At 31.3% G+C, this 25,621-nt stretch overlaps 1 protein-coding gene and 1 long non-coding RNA gene across 3 annotated transcripts in view; both read left to right on the top strand.

Annotated features, from left to right (window-relative positions):
* Nucleotides 1-15,351, top strand: part of LOC145330135 (uncharacterized) — a 129,346-nt gene extending 113,995 nt beyond the window's left edge. Inside the window, exons 4-6 of the mRNA XM_080174720.1 lie at nt 6,299-6,332; nt 12,164-12,279; nt 15,158-15,351. Of these exons, the coding sequence (XP_080030846.1) occupies nt 6,299-6,332; nt 12,164-12,279; nt 15,158-15,331 (324 nt within the window). The 3' untranslated portion in view covers nt 15,332-15,351. The remainder of the gene's footprint in view (nt 1-6,298; nt 6,333-12,163; nt 12,280-15,157) is intronic.
* Nucleotides 15,352-15,582: 231 nt separating this feature from the next.
* LOC145330134 (uncharacterized) lies at nt 15,583-25,219 on the top strand. 2 transcript variants are annotated; one of them, XR_013883270.1, is made up of 3 exons: nt 15,583-15,639; nt 24,596-24,699; nt 25,121-25,219. It is a non-coding gene; the product is annotated as an uncharacterized LOC145330134 (long non-coding RNA). The 2 variants fall into 2 exon arrangements; XR_013883269.1 differs by lacking the exon at nt 15,583-15,639 and adding an exon at nt 15,784-15,918.
* Nucleotides 25,220-25,621: the final 402 nt, after the last annotated feature.

Raw genomic sequence — 25,621 nt, 5'->3', positions numbered from 1 at the left:
CTATCTTTTTTAACTAACCATGTTTCTTAGTATCTATTTACCTATATCTAACTAGCTATCTATTCATCTATCTATTTTGTTAATTTCTTTAACTTCCTATTGCCTATTACATTGTAATATAAATAGCATTTTTTGTACTAAGAAGCATAAAGTTTAACAACCCAATTAATGCTGACCATTTTTTATTCTTGTTTTTAAAATTACCATTAAATATTTCACATCTTCGCTTGCATGGACTTTTAGTTTCTTGTTATAACTTCATGAATTCTAAAGGAGAAGAATATAATCTTAAAATATCTTTGATTCTAAATCTTAAACATTAAAAAATTAAATGGCCGAAGCTATTAAAGATGCTTTTTTTATTTTACTTTCCCTTATCCCTAAGTATTCTGGGCTAGCCTGTCGTCAGGGAGGAAGGATCATTCAGCTGTTTATTACACTAGTCCTCAAAGTTTTACAATAACATTTTCTTACTTGTTAGCTTAACAACTTTGGGGACTTTTTTTATTGGTTGGTTCATTGATTTGAGTGTCAAACGTTTCAACTATTATTTTAATCTTCATAAGGGTTAATTTTGATTATCATCATTGGGTATGGATATCAATTTGTCGGCCATTGTCTTATCCCTTTAGATCCCTGCCTGGCGTCTACTAACTGCCAGTCATTCAGGGATTAACTCAGTCTTTACAAACATTTTACACGTGTTATTTTTCAATGATATTATTGCATCGGCATCCAGAAAATTGGATATTGAATACGCGGATATATATTGACAAGGGAAAAATTCAGGTTGCTACAATGGTCCTTTTTTATTGGTCAGTTCGTCACCCAGCAGGAGAAGAGGGGATGGCGTAAAGGGGTGTATTGCCAGCTGGAAGTATCACTTTATTAAAGTATATGAAAATCTGGTGCAACAATCCCAATAGCGTTACGACTAACAGACAGACAAATAAATTGTAGAGAAGCTTTGACATTAAAGAAAAAAAAGTTCATTTTGAGTTCATAAGCAAGTAGTTGTTGTTTGTTTGTTTTTAAAAACATATCAAGTTCAAAATAGAAAATCAAATTAACATAACTTTAAACACTGATCTAAAATTTGCAAATGTTTTATGCGGATTTTGGGGCTGCAAGCTTTTACATACACACACATACACACACACACACACACACACACACACACACACATACAAACATACAAACACAGTACACATAATACACAATCAAAGAAACACAGAAAAAAGGGATCTAAAGGGATAATACAATGGCCGATAAATTAATGTACATCCCCAATGATTATACACAAAATTATACCTTTATTAGAATATAATTAGTTGTTGAAACGTTTAGACACTCAACTTAATCAAGCAACCAATCAAATTTAATAAAAGCCCCCTTAGTTGTTAAGCCAATTAATAAGAAAAGTTATTTTGAAACTTTGTGAATGTAATAAATATTATAATAATCTATATTTGAAGCAAAATCAAACACTGAAACGGTAAAATTAACATAGATTTATAATTTTAATGTTGCTTTGGATGGTTTCAGGCTATTTAATTCCAATAATATAACTCTAATGGACTAGGAGTAAACAATTAGTCGATTAATATTTTTCAAGAAATTTTTAATTTTGTTTTTTTCTTAATTACTTGTCCCTTCTTCCAAATACTGCAGACACACACACATACACACACACACTGATACACAATGCATTATAGAAAGAGAGCATAAAGACAATGGATGCAGAATACGTGGATATATTGACATGGGGGAAATTGTTGGTCAATTTAGGTTGCTGTTATGGACCACATTTATTGGCCAATTCGTTCCTCCAGTAGGAATGTAGGGAATGGGGTACAGGAGGTGGTTGATTGGGGGTAGTGTTATTTTACCCATCTGCAAATTACCTTATTAGAGTAGGTGAAAATCTTGTGTAACATCCAAGTAATAATATATCGATTACTAAGACTGAGAGAAGCCAATATGCAGTGACCTGCCCCACCCTTTTTTACAAGTTAAGTATAATTGCAAGCCCTCCCCCCCTCCCCCCTTACATTTTTTTATATTTGTTCAATCCCCCCCCCCCCCTTCCCATTCCACCAACTACTTTACATAAGTAAAACGTAAAAGCCTAGTAGTAATTAGACCCTAAAAATTAGAAATTTTTACAAAATTAAATAAAAGGATTAAAATTATTATTTTATTTATCGTAAAACTTCAGTAACCCAAAATATTAGGGATCTTAAGGGATAAGACAAATGGCCGATAAAATGGTGTACACGAAATCACCAATTTCGTAGATTAGTAGTTAAACGTTTGGACGCCAAACCTCATGCACAAACCAATCAAATCAACGTTATTATTAACTTTGGAGACCAGAGATCCTCCCCCCCCCCCCCCCAAATAATAATCATTTGGACGCCCCCAGATTAGGGTTAACATACTTAAAAACACCAATTAGCAAACTATTTATTAATAAATAAGTAGTACCAATTAACATTTAAAATTTCTTAGAAAAAAAAACAAAGAAATGTAAAAAAAAGGTCACATGCATATTTACAGAGAGTACAAATGCAGAAAAATTTGTGAATTTTACATTTAAGTAAGATTAATACGAACTTTTAAAGTTTTTAGCAGCAAAGCAACTCTATTTACAAATATGTGATTTAAATCTATTTCCACGGTTGGACCCTCAGATGTCAAAACTTTATTTTAGTGTTTGGCCAAAATGACTTTGCAATTGTATCTGTAAGTACGTCTAATAACACCCTTTGCTATTTTTAAAATCCTAGAAAATCTTTTTTGCAAGAAAATTGCATAAATTCGCAACCTTTTTTAGAACCACTACATAACTCGAGTTTTAAAACTTTTTATATAAAATCCTTTTTACAAAAAATATCAATAATTACTTAAAATTAAACCTGAAAGAAAAAAAATCTCATTACACGTGTTAATTTGCATGTTTTAGGTCTTTTTTTGAGGAAAGTATAACTTCCACATTTTTGACAATAATTATATTTTTTTAACATTTCAAAGTAAAATATAATAAAACTTAAACAATTTTTCTTGAATTATCAGTTGAAAATTTCATCAAACATGCAATTTAAGTGATGAAAATTTAATATAATCATTTTTTGAATGGTTAGAATTACCAATTTTCTACATTTAAAACAAAATGTTAACAAAATTTAAAAACATTTTAACATATAACTTCAAAAATCAATAACATTTTATAAAAAGATGTTTCAAAAAATAAATCATTAAAAGGTATTAAAATGCATTTGAAATTACTTAAAATTAAAACGAGAACATCTTTTTACACTGTATTTGTTGTAATAGAGTTTAAATGACATGATTAGTGAATGAAATATTTCCTAAACTCATTAAGCCTTTTTGTGACTATATTAAAAATAATTTATTTTGTTGTTATATTGTTTTTTTATTCAAATATTTGACAATATTTTCCCTACGTCAATAAAATAAAGTCAGTTTTTTACTGTTTCCAGGTTTTTCTTTATAATTATAACTATTAAATATAATATAAATCTTCATTATCTTTTATTTGAATTATCATACACATTAAAATGTAAAGTATAAGCTAGAATAGCACTTTTTTCAACGAATATTTTAATGACATTATATCAAAATAATTCCTCTTAAATATCACACAACATATGATTGGGAAGTATAGCCATTTCTTGGAGGTATAATATTTACAAAAATACCATTAATTCTGTTTTTATCAGAAGTTAAAAAAATTGAACAATTCTAAAACAATGGTTGGCTGTCTAGATATTGAGTACACTAAGACTACGGCTCTGTTCTATTGAAATAACGTTGCAAAAAGAGGGGTTCTGAAAGTAATCTACCTAATTATTTTTAAAGAACCAACAAGTACTGTCAGTATCTTTTTTCTTGTAATCTAGCAGACAATCAAATCATAACACAATTTTCATGATAAAATATTCAGGTTTCTACTTCACATTTTAAAAAATATACTGATCAATAAAATGTTCAAAATTTTACTTTGTACTAATTGAAAAAATATGTTGTAATTCTTATTTTAAAGTTACATTTTTATCCCTGACAAAATCATAGACGACTTTTAAAGGCATCTTATCTAAACTTTTTGAAGAAAAACTTAAAAACGTTAATTAAGTATGAAAACTATTTTCTTCGATTTTTCTGAAGTTATTATCGCATTCTATGGGTTTTTTATTATCATTTACTTATATCGAAAGTGCCAAACATTGTACCCTAACTTATTCATTTAATAAAAAACCAAGCGTGATTTCCCTATTGTTCTCCTTTTAACTTTCAATTACAAGACGAGTTTACTTGACTAAAGATAGACAAATATACTTGAACTATGATTTTGTATTAGTGTCTACGCCCCTATAGGCCTCTAGAGGCACTTGAAGGGGAGGGGGAAGTAGACTTCCCCTCTCTCTTTTATTAAAGTTGTACATTTTTGGGGAGGTGGTCATTTTTTAAGGGGTGCTATCTCTTGACAGGCTATTATACCCTCCCCCAAAATAGTTATAAACCTTCCGGGGACCAATGATAAACTACACTGTATAGGAGAACCATATCGGTTCAGCGGTTAGCAAGATCCTTCAGTACAGACAGACATACACATATCCTGTTAGATTAAAATAAGGAAACTTAATGATTCGCAACTACAGGACATCATCATCCATTTTTTAAAAATCGAAGCTTTTCTATAATTAGGGTCGGTCCGTACAACCGTAACGGATAATTTTTTCGTTAATTTAGGCATGTTAGAATTGTCCTATCGTTGTTAAACTTTGCATGCTGATTTCTGTAGAAGTTAGGTACGATTTAGAAAGCGTAGCAACTCTATAATCGTTGCCAGCATGTCCATACGTCCATTTTTAACTTTTTAAACAAAAAAATTGCATGTAATATAATCATCCGATTGTTCTGATTTTTGGAGTGCTGATTCTTATCACATTAAGGTACAATATAATAAGAAAACCATCTCTATAATCAAGTCCTAAAATGTCAGTATGTCCTTAAACAGTATTCTGTATTTAAGAAGTTTTGCAACCTTCTTTTCATCCTTGTTTCTCTATAATATACTTTATATTCTAAAAGTCCAGTCCACTCTTAAAATCTTTTTACAGTTTTTATGATTTGTGTAATATATTTTTACACAAAAATGAAAGTGTGATATTTTACATTTTATTATTTCCATTATACTTTTCTCAGGAAGTAAGGGGGGGGGGGACATTGGACTGATTATTACGCTAGTCCCCAAAGTTTTATATTAACATTTTCTTATTCGTTGTCTTAACAACTTTCGGGACTTTTATCTAAATTTTGATTGGCTGGTTCATTAAGATGAGTGTACAAATATTTTAACCTCTAATTGAAGGGGTAATTTTTGTAAGATCATTTGGGATGTACAACAACTTATCGGCCATTGTCTTATCCCTTTAGATCCATGACTTGTGTGCACTCTTTACGTCTGGACATAAAGAACAAGAATGCCTACGTTCACAGTTTGTCAGAAAGAGGGAGGTGACATGGGACTGAAAATTATACTGGCACTCAAAGTTTTTATAAATACGCCTTCTCATTCATTTGCTTACATTTGGTTCAAGCCAGCACTATCCAAACTTTTCCTCCAATGATAATTTAAGGAAGGATTTATTTTGTTTATTATCTTGTTTATGGATATTATCAACCTTGTTAAATTTGTATTCTATATGCCTGCCAGAAGTCAAGAATGGATTTCTATGAAAGACAAGGTAGAGCAAGGAGACTTATGCAATATTGATTTATATATTTCAGTATCGTTTCGAAACCGATTAATATCCAGTGGATTAGAACCGTTTCTCAGCCATTCTGAAAAAGTATTTGTAACATTGTATTATATCCAGTTTTCTACGAATATAAAAATGCACAACCAGTTTTTTTTAGCCTGTGCCTTATAATTGTACATTATATCCGCGAAAGCTGTTTATAATATATATTCCAGCCTTTCATCATTATTTGACTAGTGGCTGCGCCCTTAGCATCTAGGAGGTCCGTATTCCAAGAAGAAGGAATGGAAAGAAAAAGGTTTAAGCCTATACCTAAGCATGAATCTGAAAATAAAATAGCCCAAAACCATAATAGAACCTATGTGAAGATTAACTTACACTACTTCTGTCGATTACTTTTTACTGTAAGTGGTTAAACCGTTTGGACGTAAACTTAGTGAACCAATCAATTAAAATGAAATTAACCAAAATGGGCTGATTTTAATATTTTCTAATTTTGATTTTTATTGCAGGATTCTTTCAACGGCCAGTTACAGCATTTTCAAGGTAGGAAATTTTTTAAAATCATAAATTATAAACATTATATCAGAGGTGAATGTTTTAAAAAAGAATCATTATATGAACTACAAGTTTTTTTTAACATATCTGAAATTAAAATTGTGTATCAAAATTATAGTAGATTGTTTATGGAATAATATTTAAACTTTAAAAGATTTTTTGATATTATAAATGGGAGATTTTTTAACGAAATTATTTTGGAGATCAGGGTAGAGTCTGGCTTTGGACGGCTAAAAGTTGAATATTGCTGACCATACTCTCTGTGTACCGCCAAGCTCTGTTGCTAACCGCTGAACGGACATGGTTCTTCTTAACTATGTCCAGGGAAGGCGTATGGTGTATGGGGACCACCTACCCTCCCAAGAGAAAAAGCCTCTGGAACAAACCCCATATTTTTTTTCTTTTTATACTTTGAAAATGGGGGGGGGTGACTTCCCCCCCCCCCCTTAGTTCCCTTAGTGGCCTCTAGAAGCATAATTAATCATAACAATCTATCAGTAGAATGAATTTAAGCTGCACAACTTAAAAATTAATTTGCACATATTGAGCTAATATCTGGCCCGCACAGATTTTAAGGTATCATCTCAGCACGGACAATGGATCCATTATAGAGTAGCACGCAAGGACGTCCACGCTTTTTATTTAGAGGAGGATAAAATAACGGATTTACAAGGTCTATAGTGGAAGAGCTACTATGCAATCAGCGAATGCTGTTCATTACATAAATAAAAGTTAGAAAATGGATAGAATTTTCCTTCTTTCTCTCTTTTTCTTTCTCTCTCTAGGCATACTACGCTATATAAAAGCTAAGAGATTGTATATAAGTTTTCCCTCTCTCTCTCTCTTTTTCAAGCTGTCATATCTCCCCTAAATTAAAAAAAACTGTCCTTGTTTTGAGTTAATGGCATGTACCATATTTTCATACATCTGGAATCAGTTATTCAGCTATTGCTAGCTCTAGATAAACTTGTACACATCTCTTATTCCTGTGTTCATACTAGTTAAAGTATGATCCTATATTTTGCTGGCCTTTAGGATTCAGATAATTAATCAAAAGAACAAAATATATGTGAAAAAAATTTGATTATTATATTTTTTTAATAAGAGAATTGATTAAATCATCATCTATTTTTCTGTATCATTACATAAAAAAAAATAATTTTTGATATTAATTTTCGTTGTCCGCTGGTGTGCTGGGTTCTAATCAGATAATTGGAAATGGCAGCCTTCCAATCTTCACTAGACCATTCAGCTATACACCAGCAGTGGTCAGCCGCAGCCGCTAATATTTAGCCGCCAAAATATTATTACAATTAATATTCTCATAGGGTTAGAAATAGGTTAAATGTTTTTTTCTTCAATTTAAAGAGTTTTTTTTCAATTGATTTTTGTTGTTGTATATTTTTAGTATTTCAGAAAGCATTTTCCTAGTATCGCTGTAAAACCGATTAATATCCGGTAGATTAGAACCGGTTCTTAGCCGCTATGAAAAATAAGGTATAGCATTGTATTATACCTTAAATTTCTACGAATATAAAAAATTACAATAATAAGATTGAAACCAGTTTTTTTAGACCAGAGATGCCGAAGGCACGGGCCTAATAATTATACATTTTTTTATCCGCGTAAAGCTGTTTATAATACGATGCGATAGATAACTATTGTGTATTAGCGATGCTGATTTGCAACTAAACTTTCGACAATCCCTATATATTGTTCTATGATTTTGCTATGCAAGCTAAAAATTTGCACCATCACGTCAATTCCTTTTAATAACCAAAAACTGAATGCAGCTAGTGCCAAGAAAATCATTTGATCAGAAAAAAATTAGCCTGCTCACAAAATGCAAATGAATTTTGATAGCAATATTGCAATGATTGGCTAAAAACGCCCCCACCCGCCCGCAAACCAACAAGTAGTCGTTATTTCTTGCTTATTTCAATACGTATTTTCTATGAAGAAGCTACATAATAACTCCTGTTGTCTATCTTCCTGTCCTAAAAAGAAAATTTACTCAGCTGTTTTATAAGTTAGATGACTGATTTTTTTGTGAAGATTTTAATCACATCTATAACTTATAGTTTCTTTAATTATACGAGGGACCTAAACTTTCTGTAAGGTAAATAAAAAATATTAACTACTATTAAAGATACATGTCTGAATTTTGTAATGAATAAAATTCCAGAAGGAAATGTGATTTTATTAGCTGTTATCATAGATAAATTGCCTTTCATTTTATGAAGATTTGTTAGCTTTACAACTTATGAATATTATTAAATATTTTTGTTTTTTCAATCCATGTATCTATCTCTTGCATACGAGGAATGTTTACGTGCATTATTATAGGTAGGATAGAATCGGGTATCTAAAAGGATAAGACAATGGCCGATAAATGGATGTACATACATCCACATAATTTACCTTCTGTAGGTTACAATTGGTGGTTGAATCGTTAGGACACAAATTTAGTGAAAGTTACTCAATGTTGTTAAACCAACGAATAAGAAAACGCTAGTATAAAACTTTGGTTAACTAGTGTAAAAAAACACCCCAATGCGCCATCCCCCCATGGAAAGATTATTTATATACCTTGCATTTATGTTATCAGATACAATTTTTTACAACATAGGGTTAGCTTAAATATGTTGTCTTTTCAATTTTATTAAAATTTGTAATTTCTATTTTTCCTTCCTGAATGTTTAGTGACCTTTAGGGAAAAGAAAAAGGAAGATTAATTTATTTACATCCCCAATTATGATTGACAAAATTATTCCTTCTATAAATATAAATTATGAAAAATAAAGTTTGGATACTAATTGTATGTACCAACAAACAACAAGATTTGATCAAATTTCGAAGAGCTTTTAAATCAACGAATAAGAAGACATGTACCAATATAACATATGTGTCCTCCCTTCCTTGACACTCACTTAAAGCGCAGCCTAGCTCACAATAAGACCTAGATACAATTTCACTCTCTCTCTTTCAACTTTTATTCAAACAGATTTCTTATTAGGATAATTTTAAAGTAATAGCTACTTTTTGGCCTAAAGAAAATCCGCCCTTTTGCGGAATTTTCCAACATTTCAATTAAACTTTATCTACACTATGCATGGCAAAAAAATATTCTTATTTATTTTAAAAAATTAAGAATACATATTTATAAATATAAAATATATGGCCTATTTAAGACCATATCTATAAGATATTCTTGGAAAAATTGTGGGGGCAAAAAGAGTCTATTCTTTTATTGTACAATATAAAATTAACTAAATATAGGGTGTCTACAAAAATATACTTTCAGTACTCTTTGATATTTGTTTTTAAGTTGATCAACAAATAATCTGTAAGTTGTATAAAACATAAAGCTAGTGTAACATTCATGAGCTAAACTTTAAAAGAATTAATTCCAGTATAAAGTATTGTCGCAGACACCCTTTAAAACTAACAATTAATTATATTTGTGGACATCCTCTAAATCATCATATCACAAGTATTTTTCTAGACACCCTGTAAATCCTCATATTGCAAGTATTATTTTGGACACCCTGTAAATCCTCATATCGCAGGTATTATGATGGACACCCTGTAAATCCTCATAGCACAAGTATTATGCTGGAAATTCTTCATATTGTAAGTATTATTCTGGACACCCTGTAAATCCTCATATCGCAAGTATTATGGCCTTTTTGCATCCAAATTTCGCAGACTCATTGTCTTGCTTCCATTATGCATGGTCAGTACATGTATACAGGGAGGGAGGGGACTTTGGGCTGTTTATGACTCTAGTCCCCAAAGTTTTATAACAACGTTTTCCTATTCGTTGGGAATTTAATTGAATTTTGATTTTTTTTTTCTTTAAGTTGAGTGTCCAAACGTTTCAACCACTTATCTACAGAAGTGGTAATTTTGTGTGTCCTCTTTGTATATGAACATTAATTTATCGGTCTTTTTCTGATCCCTTTAGATCCCTGACATGTATATGATAAATATTATATATCCTATATGTATATGCTCTAGATATCAAATGTTGTACATTTAAGAATAAAAAAAAAACGATTTCGTCCAATAGTACTAGCTTTTGGAAATTATAAGTAAAATATACAGAAAACAAAAAGTTAAAAAGATAGAGAAATATTTTACTAATTAAAACTGATAGCATTTTATGTTGATTGCTGTTTCCTATAGGTAAAATATTTTGTCTGTTTGAAAAAAACACTTTTAGCATGTTCAGTTTAGTTCAGGGTGGGATTTTTGGTTGGCAGTGGCTTACAAATACAAAGTTTTCTAAAAACAACTAGAAAAAAATTAATGGTTGCTCAGATAGTATTCAAATTGATTGAACTGAATATTTAGTACTTTCCCTTAACGTTCCTAGCAAGCACAGAATCCGAAGGGAAAATTTATTTTTTTATTAATCCCTAAACCCTGGGTGGTTCCCTAGCCCTGCGGGGCTAACCTTCATCAATATAACCTAACCTAACACTAACACAAGAAAAAATCAAACCCCCACCCCTTCTTATTTTTTATTTATTTATAAGAAGTGAAGTGGGTTTCTTTGCTTGACTAGGTATGTTTCTTGAGGGAAGCAACTGTCTTTTTTTCTCGCTAAAACCAAAATTTAGCAATATTGGAAGTAACATCTTTATGGAGGCATGCAAAATAGAAATATTTGGGTACTATGGTCAAGCAAGAGAACTTACATAATTTTCTATTGACTCGTTTCTTTTTTATTAAGGTGGGGGGGGGGGAGGGGATCGCTCCATGTTTAAAGTAAAGTAGGACTTACAGACAAAGGTTACTTCAAAAAATTGGCTAGGAACCCCTTAGGTATAATATAAATCTTATATATTTATGGATGGAGGGAGGGACCACTTTCACTTAACTGGTTAAGAATAATCTAAGTATGTATGTATATGTATAAAGAAAATTATAACTAGATTGAATATAAGACAACAAAAAAAGGAATCATGATATATCAACTTGCAAATCTGTATTACTCTGTATTTTAATCTATAGCTATTTTTTGCTTTGAGGATATTTTTGCTTTAAAGATTTTTATCTAACTCTAAACTATAAAACAATTAAGATTAGATATTCATAAATTGTGTGTTAATTCAAATCTTTATTGCAAGCTAAACACTATGTAAGAATAAAAAAGATAAAAAATTTAGATTTATTTTTGTAAAAATTTTAATATTTGCTAGTTCTTTGAATAGAAATCTTTTTTATGTAGGTGGGGGATTTTTTATACGTGTTAATTTCATCATAACAATGTACAAAAATTTTAGTTTCAACTCACAAGTACATTCTTTAAAATTTAGCTTCTACACTTCCTTTTAAAAAATGTGTAAATGTCGTATATTTTCTTTAAAATGAAAAAGGAAACCAGTAAAATCCAACTTTTCTGTGCATTTACATCTGCTGTGCGCTTTCTATACCTAATGGAGATTGGTCCTAATATTATTCTTATAATCTAGATTGGAATAATCGTTCTCTCAACTTAAAAACTTTGCATAGTATCTAATTCTATGTGGCATGTGATAATCTACGGACAAGCTACCCCCATAATCAAAGAATATATTTAATTTTTTAATTTTTCAAATGAAGCTCTTTATAGTGCCTATAAAAATGACGTCATATAATACCAATGACCAATGCAATGATATGCCAATACCCAGACTAAATTACCAAAGGCAGGCCAGTATACATTTTAATTGGCCATTAGTAGGCCAGTGTGAAGTCATTTTTTAAAGGCACTGTAAAAAGTTTCATTTCAAATATACAAAAGACCCATTTAACATTGATATTTGTTGTAGGCCATTATGGAGTTGAGCTGAACGACCAGGGTCTTCCTGTGAGCCTGGGCCACCTGGGGCTCAATGAGCATGATCTCGTCGGTACACAAACAAGAGAACTTAACAAAACATTAAAGGTACATAAAACTTTCAGGGCTCGGCAGCCGCGCGCCTACCGCGACTAAGCCTCAAATTTAAACTCGTTTGGATACTTTATATATTATTTTTTAATGGGATTGCCAGGTTTTGGTCAGGTTTAGACTTCCAGCTGATTTTTAAAGTTGTGAAAAATTTGATTCGCCTGAGGCTTATAGGCGGCTGACGCGCGGCTGCCGAGTACTGAAATCTTTAACTTTACGCAATTATGTACTTTACAATAAATATATTTTTTAACAATGATAATATATGTTTATATGTACTATATCATGCAATTCTAGCAACGCCTCTAGCATATCGGGGCGTATGTATACGAACGACTGGGGGGGGGGCGGGTGTTAAGGGGTGAGGGGGCAGAAAAATAGCAGGATACCAACCCAGGAGAAATTTAAAGCTCAAAAGTTTCGGACACAATTGTAACTGGCAAAAGTGTATTTTGATGTTGTCTTTTTGGAAGTATTGATTCTTGTTTTCATCTGGTAATAAAAGCATTTATATGTCCATTTTAGAACATTTGTTCATCCAAACTTTGATGAATAAAACTGATTGTTTAAATTACAACCAAGAGCGTCCACATAGGGTGTGTGTAAGGGTTGTTATACCCACAAAAAAAGTTAACTTGATTTGAAATTGGCGCTGAACGTGTTTTATGAGTTAATCTGTCAAGCTGTCAATCAGATTGAAGGAATTAATTAATTGAAGGAGGGAGGGGGACCTTAACCCCCCCCCCCCCACTCCCTCACTCCATGGTAAATATCTGTGCACGCCACTGTTTACAACACACATAAATAAAGTTGTAAAGCAACTCAATGTTTCCAAATCAAAACTTTAAATCTGAATTGTTATTCTATAGCCATTGTCAGTGATTAGAGATATATCAATTGGAGTAATATATCTATCAGTCAAATAGATTTCTTTACAGTTTTAAAGATAAATTAAAACAGGAATTGTTTTTTTTAAGGGGGAAGGGGGGGGATTTCTTTTGGAAGTTTGTAGATGCCGCATCTAAGTTTCAAATGAATTGAACATACGAACGTTACTCTTAAAGAAAAGCTTCGCTCCCGAATTAAATTAAGTAAGTCATAATTATACATATGTATAATTAATGCACATAACTGACCTTGATAGTTAAAAATAGTTAAAAACATCCTCTTGGATATATATTTGTAAAGGTAAACCATATCGGTTCAGCGGTTACAGGAATCTACGCTACATACAAACATCTTGTTATTTTTTTACAAGGATTTTTACTGAGAAAATGTTGTAATTTTAAGTAGGATTGTAAGTATTAAAAGATATATAATTGTATAAACAAAATAATAATATTTTTTTTTTAAATTGTATAAATGTATAAATTTACCATATGTATATACTAAAGACTCAGAAATTTATGAAAAAAGTCAACTAAAGAAATTATTTTTACTCAACAACAAATGTGTATTCAAAAAGTAGACACTAACCTTTTTTTGTATAAAATTTTTTTATAAAAACACTTAGGATATATTACTCTAAATTTTTTTTTGTGTCTGTCTGTCGGCATTTTTAGATGGTTGCCATTTTGGATCTACTGCAGTTCACGGTAAGCAATATTTCCAAAAATCTGTGAAGTTTAAAGGCTGCTAGCTGCCAAACGGCTAAACGTACAGATCATACCTGCACACCATTTTAAGCGGCATAAGAAGGCCTACAAATAATCTGGAATAGCCAAGATCCAATTATGCATCTTAATAGGGAAAGCTTCACGGAAGAAAAAAATGCGTAAAATAGGTCTATTTCGCGCATTTCTCTGCGCTGCGAGATAATTATGCATTATTGATTTATGGCTATTCCAGATTATTTGTAGGCCTTCTTATGCCGCTTAAAACAGTGTGCAGGCATAATCTGAACGTTCAGCCGTTTGGCAGCTAGCAGCCTTTAAATTCATAGATTTTTGGAAATATTGCTTACCAGCAATATTTTACCGTGAATTGTAGTAGATCCGCCATTTTTAATTCACTTGCATGTTTGATTGTAAATTTTGCTAAATTTTATGAGTTTTTTCTTCATATGCTTAATCCATAATCCCTGATATCTACTCGATTGTTTTGCAGTTTTTATCAGAATTATCATTAGAATTATCATTAGGGTTATCTGAAAAACTGATAAAAAAGACCTTAGTCAAACAAAGCACTATAAAATTAGTATTTTATAGTGGCGAAGCTACATTATTAAATGCTTTTTCACTATTTTTGCAGAAAAAAAACTTATTACGTATTATAAAAAAAAATTAAAAATTATTAAAAATTTAAATTTTGTGAAAACAATTTATTGTTCTTTTAAAAACTTCGCTATTGTTGTACGATATTGTACTTGTTTATCATTTACTGAAGTTACTTATCTATTTATATAAATATATACATAAATTATTTTTATTTGTATTATTGTAATATTTGTAATATTCAATATATAATGTATTTTATAAACAAATGGAAAGAATAGTTTTTTCTTCTAAATATATTAGATTCACGGATCTTAAGAAATAAGACAATGGATGATAATACCCCAATGTAGATTAAAATTATTGGTTGACACATTTGGAACCCACTTTTACGTAATTGAACGCATAAGAAAACGAGGTTGTAAAACTTTGGGGACCAGTTCAATATACAGTCCAATGTTTTTTGTGATTTTAAATTTCATATTAAAATTATTTTTTTTTTAAATAACTGATTCATTAAATTAAGTGTCCAAAAGTTTCAACCACAAATTATAATCTACATATATTAAGTATGACATTGATTATGGACATCAATTTATCAGCCCATTGTCTTATCCCTTTAGATCCTCGATTATACTATGTTAAATATTATTATTATTCAGGCTAAAGGGCTCAGTAAGGACATAATCAAAGAAATAAAAGCCCGCAGACGAACCATGAAAAACCGAGATTACGCTAAGCAGGAAAGGGTTGCATACCTGGATTTACGTTGCAATGTCGGGACGGTGAATCTGTTGTTTCTTAGTTGGTATATTCAAATTTTTAAGATGTTTTGAAAGCTTCTCATATTTGCACTGAAAAATTATGTATCAAATTATAGCCAGTTTTCTACATATATTAAAATGAAAAAAACATAACATTAATACCAGTTTTGTCTTCGGACACTCGGGGCTAACAAAACTGATTTTTATCTTATAACTTTTTTATTTCAATATTTGCGGAAAGCTGTCTATAATACTGTACGATAAATGACTATTTCCCAACAACCAAACAACAACAAAAACAAGGATAAGGTAATCCAATGTAACCCTATCCACCACTACAGGGTAGAATAAACAGAGAAAATCAAATAACAAAACTTCAGGTTAGAAAAATTCAACATTTTTAATCTAGAGCCAAAAAAAAGTCACCCTGTAAGGTTTTCAAAAAATGTTCCACGTGAGGATCTTTAGCCTGAAAATTGTTGTATCCCTAACTTTTAATTGCCTAAAAAAAGTTTTAAAACAACATGCCCTTTTTTTAGGCTAAAGGTTTGTCAAAAGATGCTATTCGTGCGATTAAACAGTTTCGGCGGACCAAGAAAAATCGCGGCTACGCAGAAATGTGCCGCCGGAAACGGGAGGAACAGATTAGAACTTTACAGGTTGACTTTGTTTTGGTCTCCTTTACAAAAAAAAAACATGGCTCGGCAGTGGCACATCAGCCACGTGCAATCATCATTGAAATCGTCATATTATAACTTTAAATTTAACCCAATGTGTAAACTTGTACCTAAACAGACTCGATTTTTTTATTCTGAGGCGCGGCTGCCGAGCCCTGCTGAAAATCAAAAAATTGTTTGGAAAGATCCTTTTTGATATACAAGTTTTGGTTAAAATTAAGATTGATTTAACTAAACAAAATATTTTTTTCCAGTAAAATTATTGTTTCTTTTTTGTGATTTTTGTTCGATTATGGCTTGGAAACCAATTAATATCCGCTGGATTAGAACCGTTTCAAAAACCATATTTATTATCGTATTACAGACAACTTTCCACGAATATTAAAATAAAAATCATAAAACTGGGTTTTAATTTTTCATTTCGGAAAGCTGTCTATAATACGATCCGATGAATTATTACTATTATTACTAGTAGTTTAACACCTTGACAAGACGTAGTGATTCGTATCAGCTTATGCCAACAACGAATTAATTCGGAAAACAATCCTGAGACCTATACGTGTTGTTTTCAGCTGTCGTTGGGAGGGGGGTAACACATAGTTAAAATGACGACATCTCCATTTGCCCCCAAAGTATTATTTTAGATTTATTTCGCTTGTTGGTTATACCTTATACCTGAATTCGTACATGCAGTACATGCAGACAACTCCAAATTGTAGAGTTGGTGTAAACTTTTAAAAACTTTTTTAAATTTTTGATAATTCTATGCAAATTAAATATCATATATTTAATTGATTTTAGCGCAATCTTTTTTTGTTCTTTATTTCAAAACTTATTGGGTTTTATTTAAAGATAAAGAGAAAAGTATTTCAATATTTTTTGTTTGTTATTACGATTTTTATAAAAGTAACAGGATGTTTATGAGTCCGTGTGTGTGTGAGTCTTTCTGAACTGTTAAACCGATATGGTTCTTCTTTACATTGTAACTTTTCAAAGTTCCTGGGAAGGTTTATTGATATAATCGGAGACAGTTCCACCACCCTCCCAAAAAAGAAATCGCCTCTAAAACTGACCCTTTCCCCAAAAAATCTTTACTTTTTATTTTTAAAAATAATATTTATATTGAGGATGGAGATCGACTCCCCCCTCCCTAGATATACCACACTTTTCTGGGATCTTGCCAGATCAAGTATCAACTGTGGGGAATACCAAAGGATGACTCCATGCAAAATTTGAGCCGGATCCGGCCAAAACCGGCCGGGATTTTTATAAAAAACCGTTTTTTTCCGGTTTTTAGGGGGTATCTGTAAATCAAGCCCCCTCCTGGGTACGCCCCAATGATGATTTTTGCTTTAAGGTCTGATCTGAATTCCTCAACACTGGATATGACCCCTAGAGTTGAAAAAATGGTTAAAATCCGGTCTTTTGACCGGTTTCCGGCCATTTCCGGCCCCTCAAAAAAATTTAAAAAATAAAAATTTCATCTAAAATTTAAAAAAACATGCTTTAAATTCCATTTTTCATTAATAATTTTTCAAAAAACAAAAACCTTAGGTAATGAAAATAATTTTAGCAACTTAAAATGTGAAAAAAGGTTGAAAATTGACAAACTTATGTCAATTTGAAAAATGTTGGTAAATCCTATAAATTTGACGGAATTATACATACATTTCAGAATTTTGGTTGACTTTGGTCTTTAAGACACGCCATATCCAACAAAATTGAAATGAGAAGGTCTAAATGTTTTTCTTAACCAAAATTCTACATATCCTGGCGGTTCCAGGGATATATCATTAAGGCTTGTCGGCTGGCCAGAAAGCTTTTAACAGGCGGCCGACTAAAAGCCGGATTTAATGGTTATCAACTGTACAAAGTAGCAATTTTTGTTTTTTTTTGGCCAAAACTCATACAGGGAGTTGTTTTTGTGGGATTGACATACAAAAGCAAGTTTATACAACTTTTTGGGGCGGACATTTCTTTACTTACGCATTATCCGCCATGGGTGGACCGTTTGGCCGATACACACCGCCAAAGGCACGATGTTTGAAATTTTTCAAAAAAATTCGGTTTTTTGCTTCCTTTAGGGGATGACGGAGTTGATTTAGAGACTTAGGACACTTCTTCAATAATGTTCAACTTTTTGAGGCGGACATTTCTTTACTTAAGTATCATTCACCTCTAGCGGACCGTTTGGCAGTTATTTGCAGCCGAAATCGCGATTTTCGGCGATTTTGCCGTTCATGAGGTTTCAATGGCAATTTTGGAGGGAAAGGAGTCCTCCAATCAAAATGATTATAAATACTTTTCGTTTGCAAATTTAATTGGCTACATTTCATGTGACATAATTTTTTTGTGCGTCCAACCGGTTTTGTTCCAGTTGAAATTTTAAAAAAAGATAACAACTACGAATTACACCAACCCCATGAAATTTATTTTCCCCCCACAAGAAACAAGTTTGGGTGAAATAATTTTTTAAGCCGCAGGCTCCAAATTATCTTATTATTAATTATAACACTATAATTATGAACTATATTATCATACCATATTTATACATAATAATTATGATTATGTTATTATAATTATTCAGTTATAGTATTAGTCATCATATATAACCTATTACAAATCAACCAATAAATTATATTACATAACCTATTTTAAATCTATCAATAATAACTCATTTTAATTATCGTTAACCATGTAAAATATCCTATTACTACTTGATCAATACTTTTTTTTATAATGTGATAACTATCACCATTTCTAAATTACTTTATTTGATTATCAATTGAATTACCTAACCTATTACATATCTTATAGTAATTTTTATTACTTTTTAATTTATAAATAATTGCTAGAGATGAAGAATAAGTATTCAGATTTACAAAGTAATAATCATTAAAGATTAATCAGATACCTAATTAAAAGATAAATTAGAAAAAAAATTACCAAGTAGTAAATATCAGTGATTGAAATGTGGAATTAATTATCAAAATTATGATGTAGTAACACATTGTGGGCTAGAATTGAATCAAGACAAAAGTAAGTGCCGAGCCCTGGGACCTATGTATGGTGAAAATAGACATAAAACCATGATGATTCCAGGTAAAACCAAAATATATCAGCGGGGGCTTTTTGAGAAAATTAGATTTGAAAATTTCAAATTCAATTTTCACCCCCTAGGATTGGCCGCATAATCAAGACAAAAAAGCAAATATTATTTATTTTAGATTTTGAACAACTTTGCTTTTATAAAGTCTTTAATAAAACCTCTCTATATATGATTTATTTTAGGCTGAATTTTCGTGACCTTTGCAAAGCAAGTGATAAAAATGGCCAATAATTAACTCCCTTCAGGAGTGGTTTTATGAAGAACTTTATAAAAGCAAAATTGTTCAAAAATTAAAATAAATAATATTTGCTTTTCTTGTCATGATTATGCGGCAACTCCTAGGGGGTGAAAATTGAATTTGAAATTTTCAAATCTAATTTTCTCAAAAAGCCCCCGCTGAAATATTTTGGTTTAACCTGGAATCATCATGGTTTTATATCTATTTTCACCATACATAGGTCCCAGGGCTCGGCACTTACTTTTGTCTTGATACAATTCTAGCCCACAGTGAATTATTAGTTTAATTAATTTTAAAATTGCAAGAAAAAAATAATTATAATTAAAAAGTAATAATTTTTAAATTTCAACTGGAACAAAACCAGTTGGACGCACAAAAAATTTACTTCACATGAAATGTAGCGAATTTAATTTGCAAATGAAAAGTATTTCAGAGTTATCTTGATTGGATGACTCCTTCCCCTCAAAAATGGTCTTTAAAACCTCAAAAACGACAAAATCGCCAAAAATCGCAATTTCGGCTGCAAATAACTGCCAAACGGTCCGCTAGAGGTGAATGATACTTAAGTAAAGAAATGTCCGCCTCAAAAAGTTGAACATTATTGAAGAAGTGTCCTAAGTCGCTAAATCGACTCCGTCATCCCCTAAAGGGGCAAAAAACCGATTTTTAAAAAAAAATTGTCAGAAATCGCGCCTTTGGCGCCGCGTATCGGCCAAATGGTTCGCCCGTGGCGGATAATGCGTAAGTAAAGAAATGTCCGCCCCAATAAGTTGTACAAACTTGCTTATCCCAAAAAACAACTCCCTGCATGAGTTTTGGCCAAAAAACGAAAATTGCTACTTTGAACAGTTGATAACCATTAAATCCGGCTTTTAGTCGGCTGCCTGTTAAAAGCTTTCTGGCCAGCCGATAAGCTTTAATGATATATCCCTGGAACTGCTAGGGTATGTAGAATTTTGGTTAAGAAAGAAGAACATTTAGACCCTCTCATTGCAATTTTGTTGGATATGGCGTGTCTTAAAGACCATAGTCAACCTAAATTCTGAAATGTATGTATAAATCCGTCAAATTTATAGGATTTACCAACATTTTTCAAATTGACATAAGTTTGTCAATTTTCAACCTTTTTTCACATTTTAAGTTGCTAAAATTATCTTCATTACCTAAGGTTTTTGTTTTTTGAAAAATTATTAATGAAAAATGGAATTTAAAGCATATTTTTTTTAATTTTAGATGAAATTTTTATTTTTAAAATTTTTTTGAGGGGCCGGAAATGGCCGGAAACCGGTCAAAAGACCGGATTTTAACCATTTTTTCAACTCTAGGGGTCATATCCAGTGTTGAGGAATTCAGATCAGACCTTAAAGCAAAAATCATCATTGGGGCGTACCCAGGAGGGGGCTTGATTTACAGATACCCCCTAAAAACCGGAAAAAAACGGTTTTTTATAAAAATCTCGGCCGGTTTTGGCCGGATCCGGCTCAAATTTTGCATGGAGTCATCCTTTGGTATTCCCCACAGTTGATACTTGATCTGGCAAGATCCCAGAAAAGTGTGGTATATCTACCCCTCCCCCTCCAATCCTCAAGTACCTCTAGATTTATAGGAATATGTATGATAGGATTTAACCTAATATTTATAAAGACTCCTATCGGAAACATAAAACATTTAAAATTCACAATTCTGATTCCTTTATTTTAATATTTTTTTTTATAGAATTTAATAGCAAAACAAGGCCTATATACTTACAAAGATGTAAGGCATATAGGAATTACAAAAAAAAGTTTTTTCCATTTTTCTGATAATAGAATATCACAAAATGGGATTGAAACCTGCAAAATTAGGTTAGGTTGAGTTAAAAAAATTTAGTTGGTATTACACAATAGTTTCATAAGATTTTTCCCGATTACAAATCCCTTCCTTCTCTATAAATATTGGTCTGTCTGTATGTCCGTACAATCTGTTCGGCCTGTTTCAATGCAAAATATCTAAGTTAGGATTGACGGCACCTGTAATTTTTACATCATGACTGGCGCAAATTGCAAAACACACTCTCTTTTTAGTAGTGCAGCAACTCTATGATTATTGTCTGTCTGTCCGTACGTCCAATGGTGCACTAGTCCTAGGGTGACAAAAAAGTATTTCTCCTTAAATAATTAGATTAACTGCTTAATTAATGTTATTGTATTCAGTGTTTCATTGACAATAACTTTCTTTCATTCCATTATTTTATTTATCAATAGTAATGTTTTATTCAATAAATGTATAAGTATAGATGTACGCCCTAGACATCTACCTAGGTAAAATGTTAGGGACCTTTTTCTTCTGCTAACAAATTACTTTTTGCTAAATTTTATTGCGACTTGGCTTTTTAATATTTTCGACGCTACTGGCTGACCTAATTGAAAGTCGACACAGGGTTCACGGGGGTGAGAGATACAGTTATTTAACCCCTTCCCCTCTATTCTTTTACTTTATTTTTTTGCGCAATTTTTGGTAATTAATCGTTACTGCGCTACTTATGGACGCGCGAAGCCTCGTTTTTATATCAGCCTTAAAAAGATTGAAAGTTGGAAATTGGATTTTTTTTATTAAAATTGCATTTCTGCACACTTAGTATTTTTAAGCAGGGATCTAAAGGGATAAGATAATGGCCGATAAATTGGTTTATATCCCCAAACATAATATACAAAATTCCCTCTTCTGTAGATTACAATTATTGGTTAAATGTTTAGACACTCAATCTAAGGAATCAATCAATCGAAATTTATTAAAGGCCTACGAATAAGAAAACATTATCAAAACCTTTGGGGACCGGTGTGGATATTTAAGTTAATAGCGAACCGCAGTCGTAACTGCATAAAAAGTAGTTGCTATGTGTAAGTATGAATGGCGGCCAAGCGTTTAACAAAGGGTTATCAATATAATTGAAAATAAAACAAAAAATATTTGAAATACATACATTGGCTTTTTATTTTTTATTTTCTCAATATTTTAAAAACTTTTTACAAATATTCATTTAATTTTATTGACCATTCTTAAAACCTCACATTGATTTTCACATAATTATATTATGATTCAATTCGAGTAAATTTGCTGGGTATCTTTCTTTTTCCATCTGTATGAACCTCGGGTTTAAATCGAATCAGTATTTATAATTTTTCTCAGGCAAGCCAGTGTAGAATTATGCACCTGACCTATTTTTACTCCTTGTTTGTTAATTTTGCTCCCGGCGTCGCGCTGTCCTGAGAATGATTTGTCAAAAATTAAATATGTAAAATATTTATGCAAATTAGATCAATTAGTGTCATTACAAAACAGACAATCAGGTTATTTTTTACAGCTACGCCATTACAGTCCTCTAGGGGCTTTTGGGGTGAGGGTGATGAGTCGAACCGCTTCTTTATCATTTCAGTTTTAAATATAAAAAGTAATAACAATTTGGGAGGAGGGGAATTTTTATTGGGAGGGTGGAGATACTCCAAAATTAATATAAGCCTTCCAAGCCTATGACAAGCTACCCTGTAAAGGAAAACCATATCGGTTCAGCGGTACGTAGGTCCTTCGCTACAGACAAAAAAACTTACTTCTTTATATAACAGAATTATCATCATAAAGAATTATTTTTAATCTTTTACTATCAATATCGTACACCTGACTTAGTAGCAGTGGATAAAATTTTGAAGTTTCCGTGCAAGCTACTTCCAGATTCGAACCCTTTTTTATATTTCTTAAACCAAAAAATGTGTTTATTAGCAGTTTTAATAGAATACAATAATTTGTAATCAAAACAAAAGTTTCTAATTACAAGCCTTTCTTTCGGTGTTTTTATATTACACAAAATAATACCTACTTTTATATAAAAACATACTTTTGTAAACATCAAAATCAAATCTCGATACATGTCCAAAAAATGTAAATTAAACCTAAGATTTGATTAAGAACATAACATAAAAACCTGTGCTTGAGAGAAGTAACTTAAAATTATAATTATTTTTGACTGTTTTAGTGCCAAGGAATTCCATCTTTTTACGCGCATTTTTAGAACACCAAAATTATTTTGCATATACAATCTCCCATGTAGAGTAGAGATAGATAATCCTTTATTAAAAATATTTCTTCAAATTGTATAAAAACTTAGCCTTTTCTAAACAAAAAACGCAAAGAATTTAAAAATAAAATATTTTGTCAAGGATATTAATATCCATTAGTAACAAGAAAAAACCTGTTTTGACTATTTTCCAGTTTAATTCTTCTATATAAAATAGTAACTTTTTTTGTCTGTAGCAAAAGATCTCACTAATCACTGAACTGATATGGTTCATCTTTACAGTGAAGCTTCTTATAGGTCAAGGAACGGTTTTTAACTATAATCGGGGAGGGTATCTCCACCCTTCCATTAAAAAAGGATTCTCCCCCGTAAAACTATTTTTTTTTAACTTTTGGGATGGGGGGTTGATTTTCCCCCTACCAATTTCAATGCCCCTAGAGGCTTCTAAGGAAATAGCCACTAGTCTTATTGAAGAGATGTTAAGAATAGATATGTTTATTTATGTTTTCTCATGATTTAGTTTACTTATCTAACTATCTTTCATTGGATGTCCTGATATCTTTACCATTTGCGGTTTTTTTAATTATCAACCTTTGCGAATAAGTGTCTATTTGATGGCAAAAAAGTTAATCCGTAGAGTTTCAGAAGAGCTTCGCTTCAAACTAAAAACTTTCACATGATTTGATTATATGCATAATTTAAGACGGTTGGAAATTAATATTAACGTAAAACAATGAAATGTGTCAAATTTATTTGAAACAATAAAATTTTAGAAGAAGTCACTTGAAAGGCATTCAGCAAATTCGGCTTTTTAACATAATGATCTTTTGATATGAATTATAATGTTTAATTTTCCTTATTAAAAAAATAAAAATAAAATACTACTTTTTTTACTTATTCAAAAACTATAAGAAAACTCATCAAAAACATGACAAAACACCAAGTTATTTTTTATAGGCACATTATTAAGTTGCATATATCTTAAGTTTTAAAACCCAATTTCAAATGATGTAAATCTTTTATAATTTAAGAAAAAAAGAAACATTTATGATCAATTGATTATAATTATTGTTCTAATATGGCTTCGAAACCGATTAATATCCGCATTACATACAATTTTCCAAAAATATTAAAATAAAAATTATAGATTTAATACCAGTTTTACTTTAATATATTTTTTTATTTTAATATCCGCAGAAAGCTGTCTATAATACGATGCGATTAAATACTATTTATACTATTAATTTAATTTTTATTTCAGTCTGATTTGAACCATATAGATGAACTAAACGAGCAGAAAACTGTGACAATTGAGAAACGGAAAGAAATCATAAGAAATATTTCTACCAACCTAAAAGCCATAAGGTTAGGAGGCGTATTATATTCTTAAAAATAAAAACTCTTCCCCCCCCAACCCCCATAAAAAAATGGCTAGGTTCTGTAGGGATAGAGCCCCAAGTAATAGGCTGCTATATTTTTATCTTATTTCTTACTGCCCAAGGAACGTTGTAATCTAATCAAAAGAGGGAAGATTTCAATAGTCCCCAAAATTTTTAGTTAACGTTTTCTTATTTGTTTGATTAACAACTTTGGGGACTTTTACTGAATTCTAATTTCTGATTGGTTGGATCATTAAGTATCAAAACGTCTCAACCACTATTTGTAATCTACAGAAGGGGTAATTGGGGATGTACATCAATTTATCGGCCATTGTCTTATCCCTTCCGAATCCCTGAATTAAATCTTTTTTATCCGTTTTTAAAATATATACGCCCTTATTGATAAGCACACAAATAACACAGAAGCAACTTGGGTATGGACAAAGCTAGAGTTGGGTCAACCCTACCTAGGAAAACCTACCGACCAGGCCAACAAACCAACCAACCAACATAAAAAACAAAACACCACACATAGTGACTCAAAATGAAATGTTCAAAAGTTCGAAAAATCTGGAAGGCTGAAACGAAATGCTCAATAATTGCCACGCCGTGTTTTAATTCTATGTATATGTGTTCTAATAACATCCACGCTCTCGTATATCTGCTACATATGTTGAGAAACACACTCTGGTAACACATCATGTGTTGTGACAAAAAAAAACTTTATGTGTCGCCTCCTGCCTGTGTATGTTTGTAGCAGTTATTATGTTCAAATCAAATATTTGTCCTAAACCGTTCAAAAAAATCCTCCAATCAAATGCTTTAAGTTTTAGAACTAGGCGATTTTTAGAAAGAATTTTGCAGATAATTATAATGGTACCAAATGTTTTTTATTTTCTGTTTCAAAA

The sequence above is a fragment of the Acartia tonsa genome, chromosome 10 (assembly GCF_053477335.1).
Source record: "Acartia tonsa isolate MP-2025a chromosome 10, ASM5347733v1, whole genome shotgun sequence".
Lineage (NCBI taxonomy): Eukaryota > Metazoa > Arthropoda > Copepoda > Calanoida > Acartiidae > Acartia > Acartia tonsa.
Note: the sequence above shows the minus strand (reverse complement) of the source record. Positions and strands in the feature narration are given on the sequence as shown.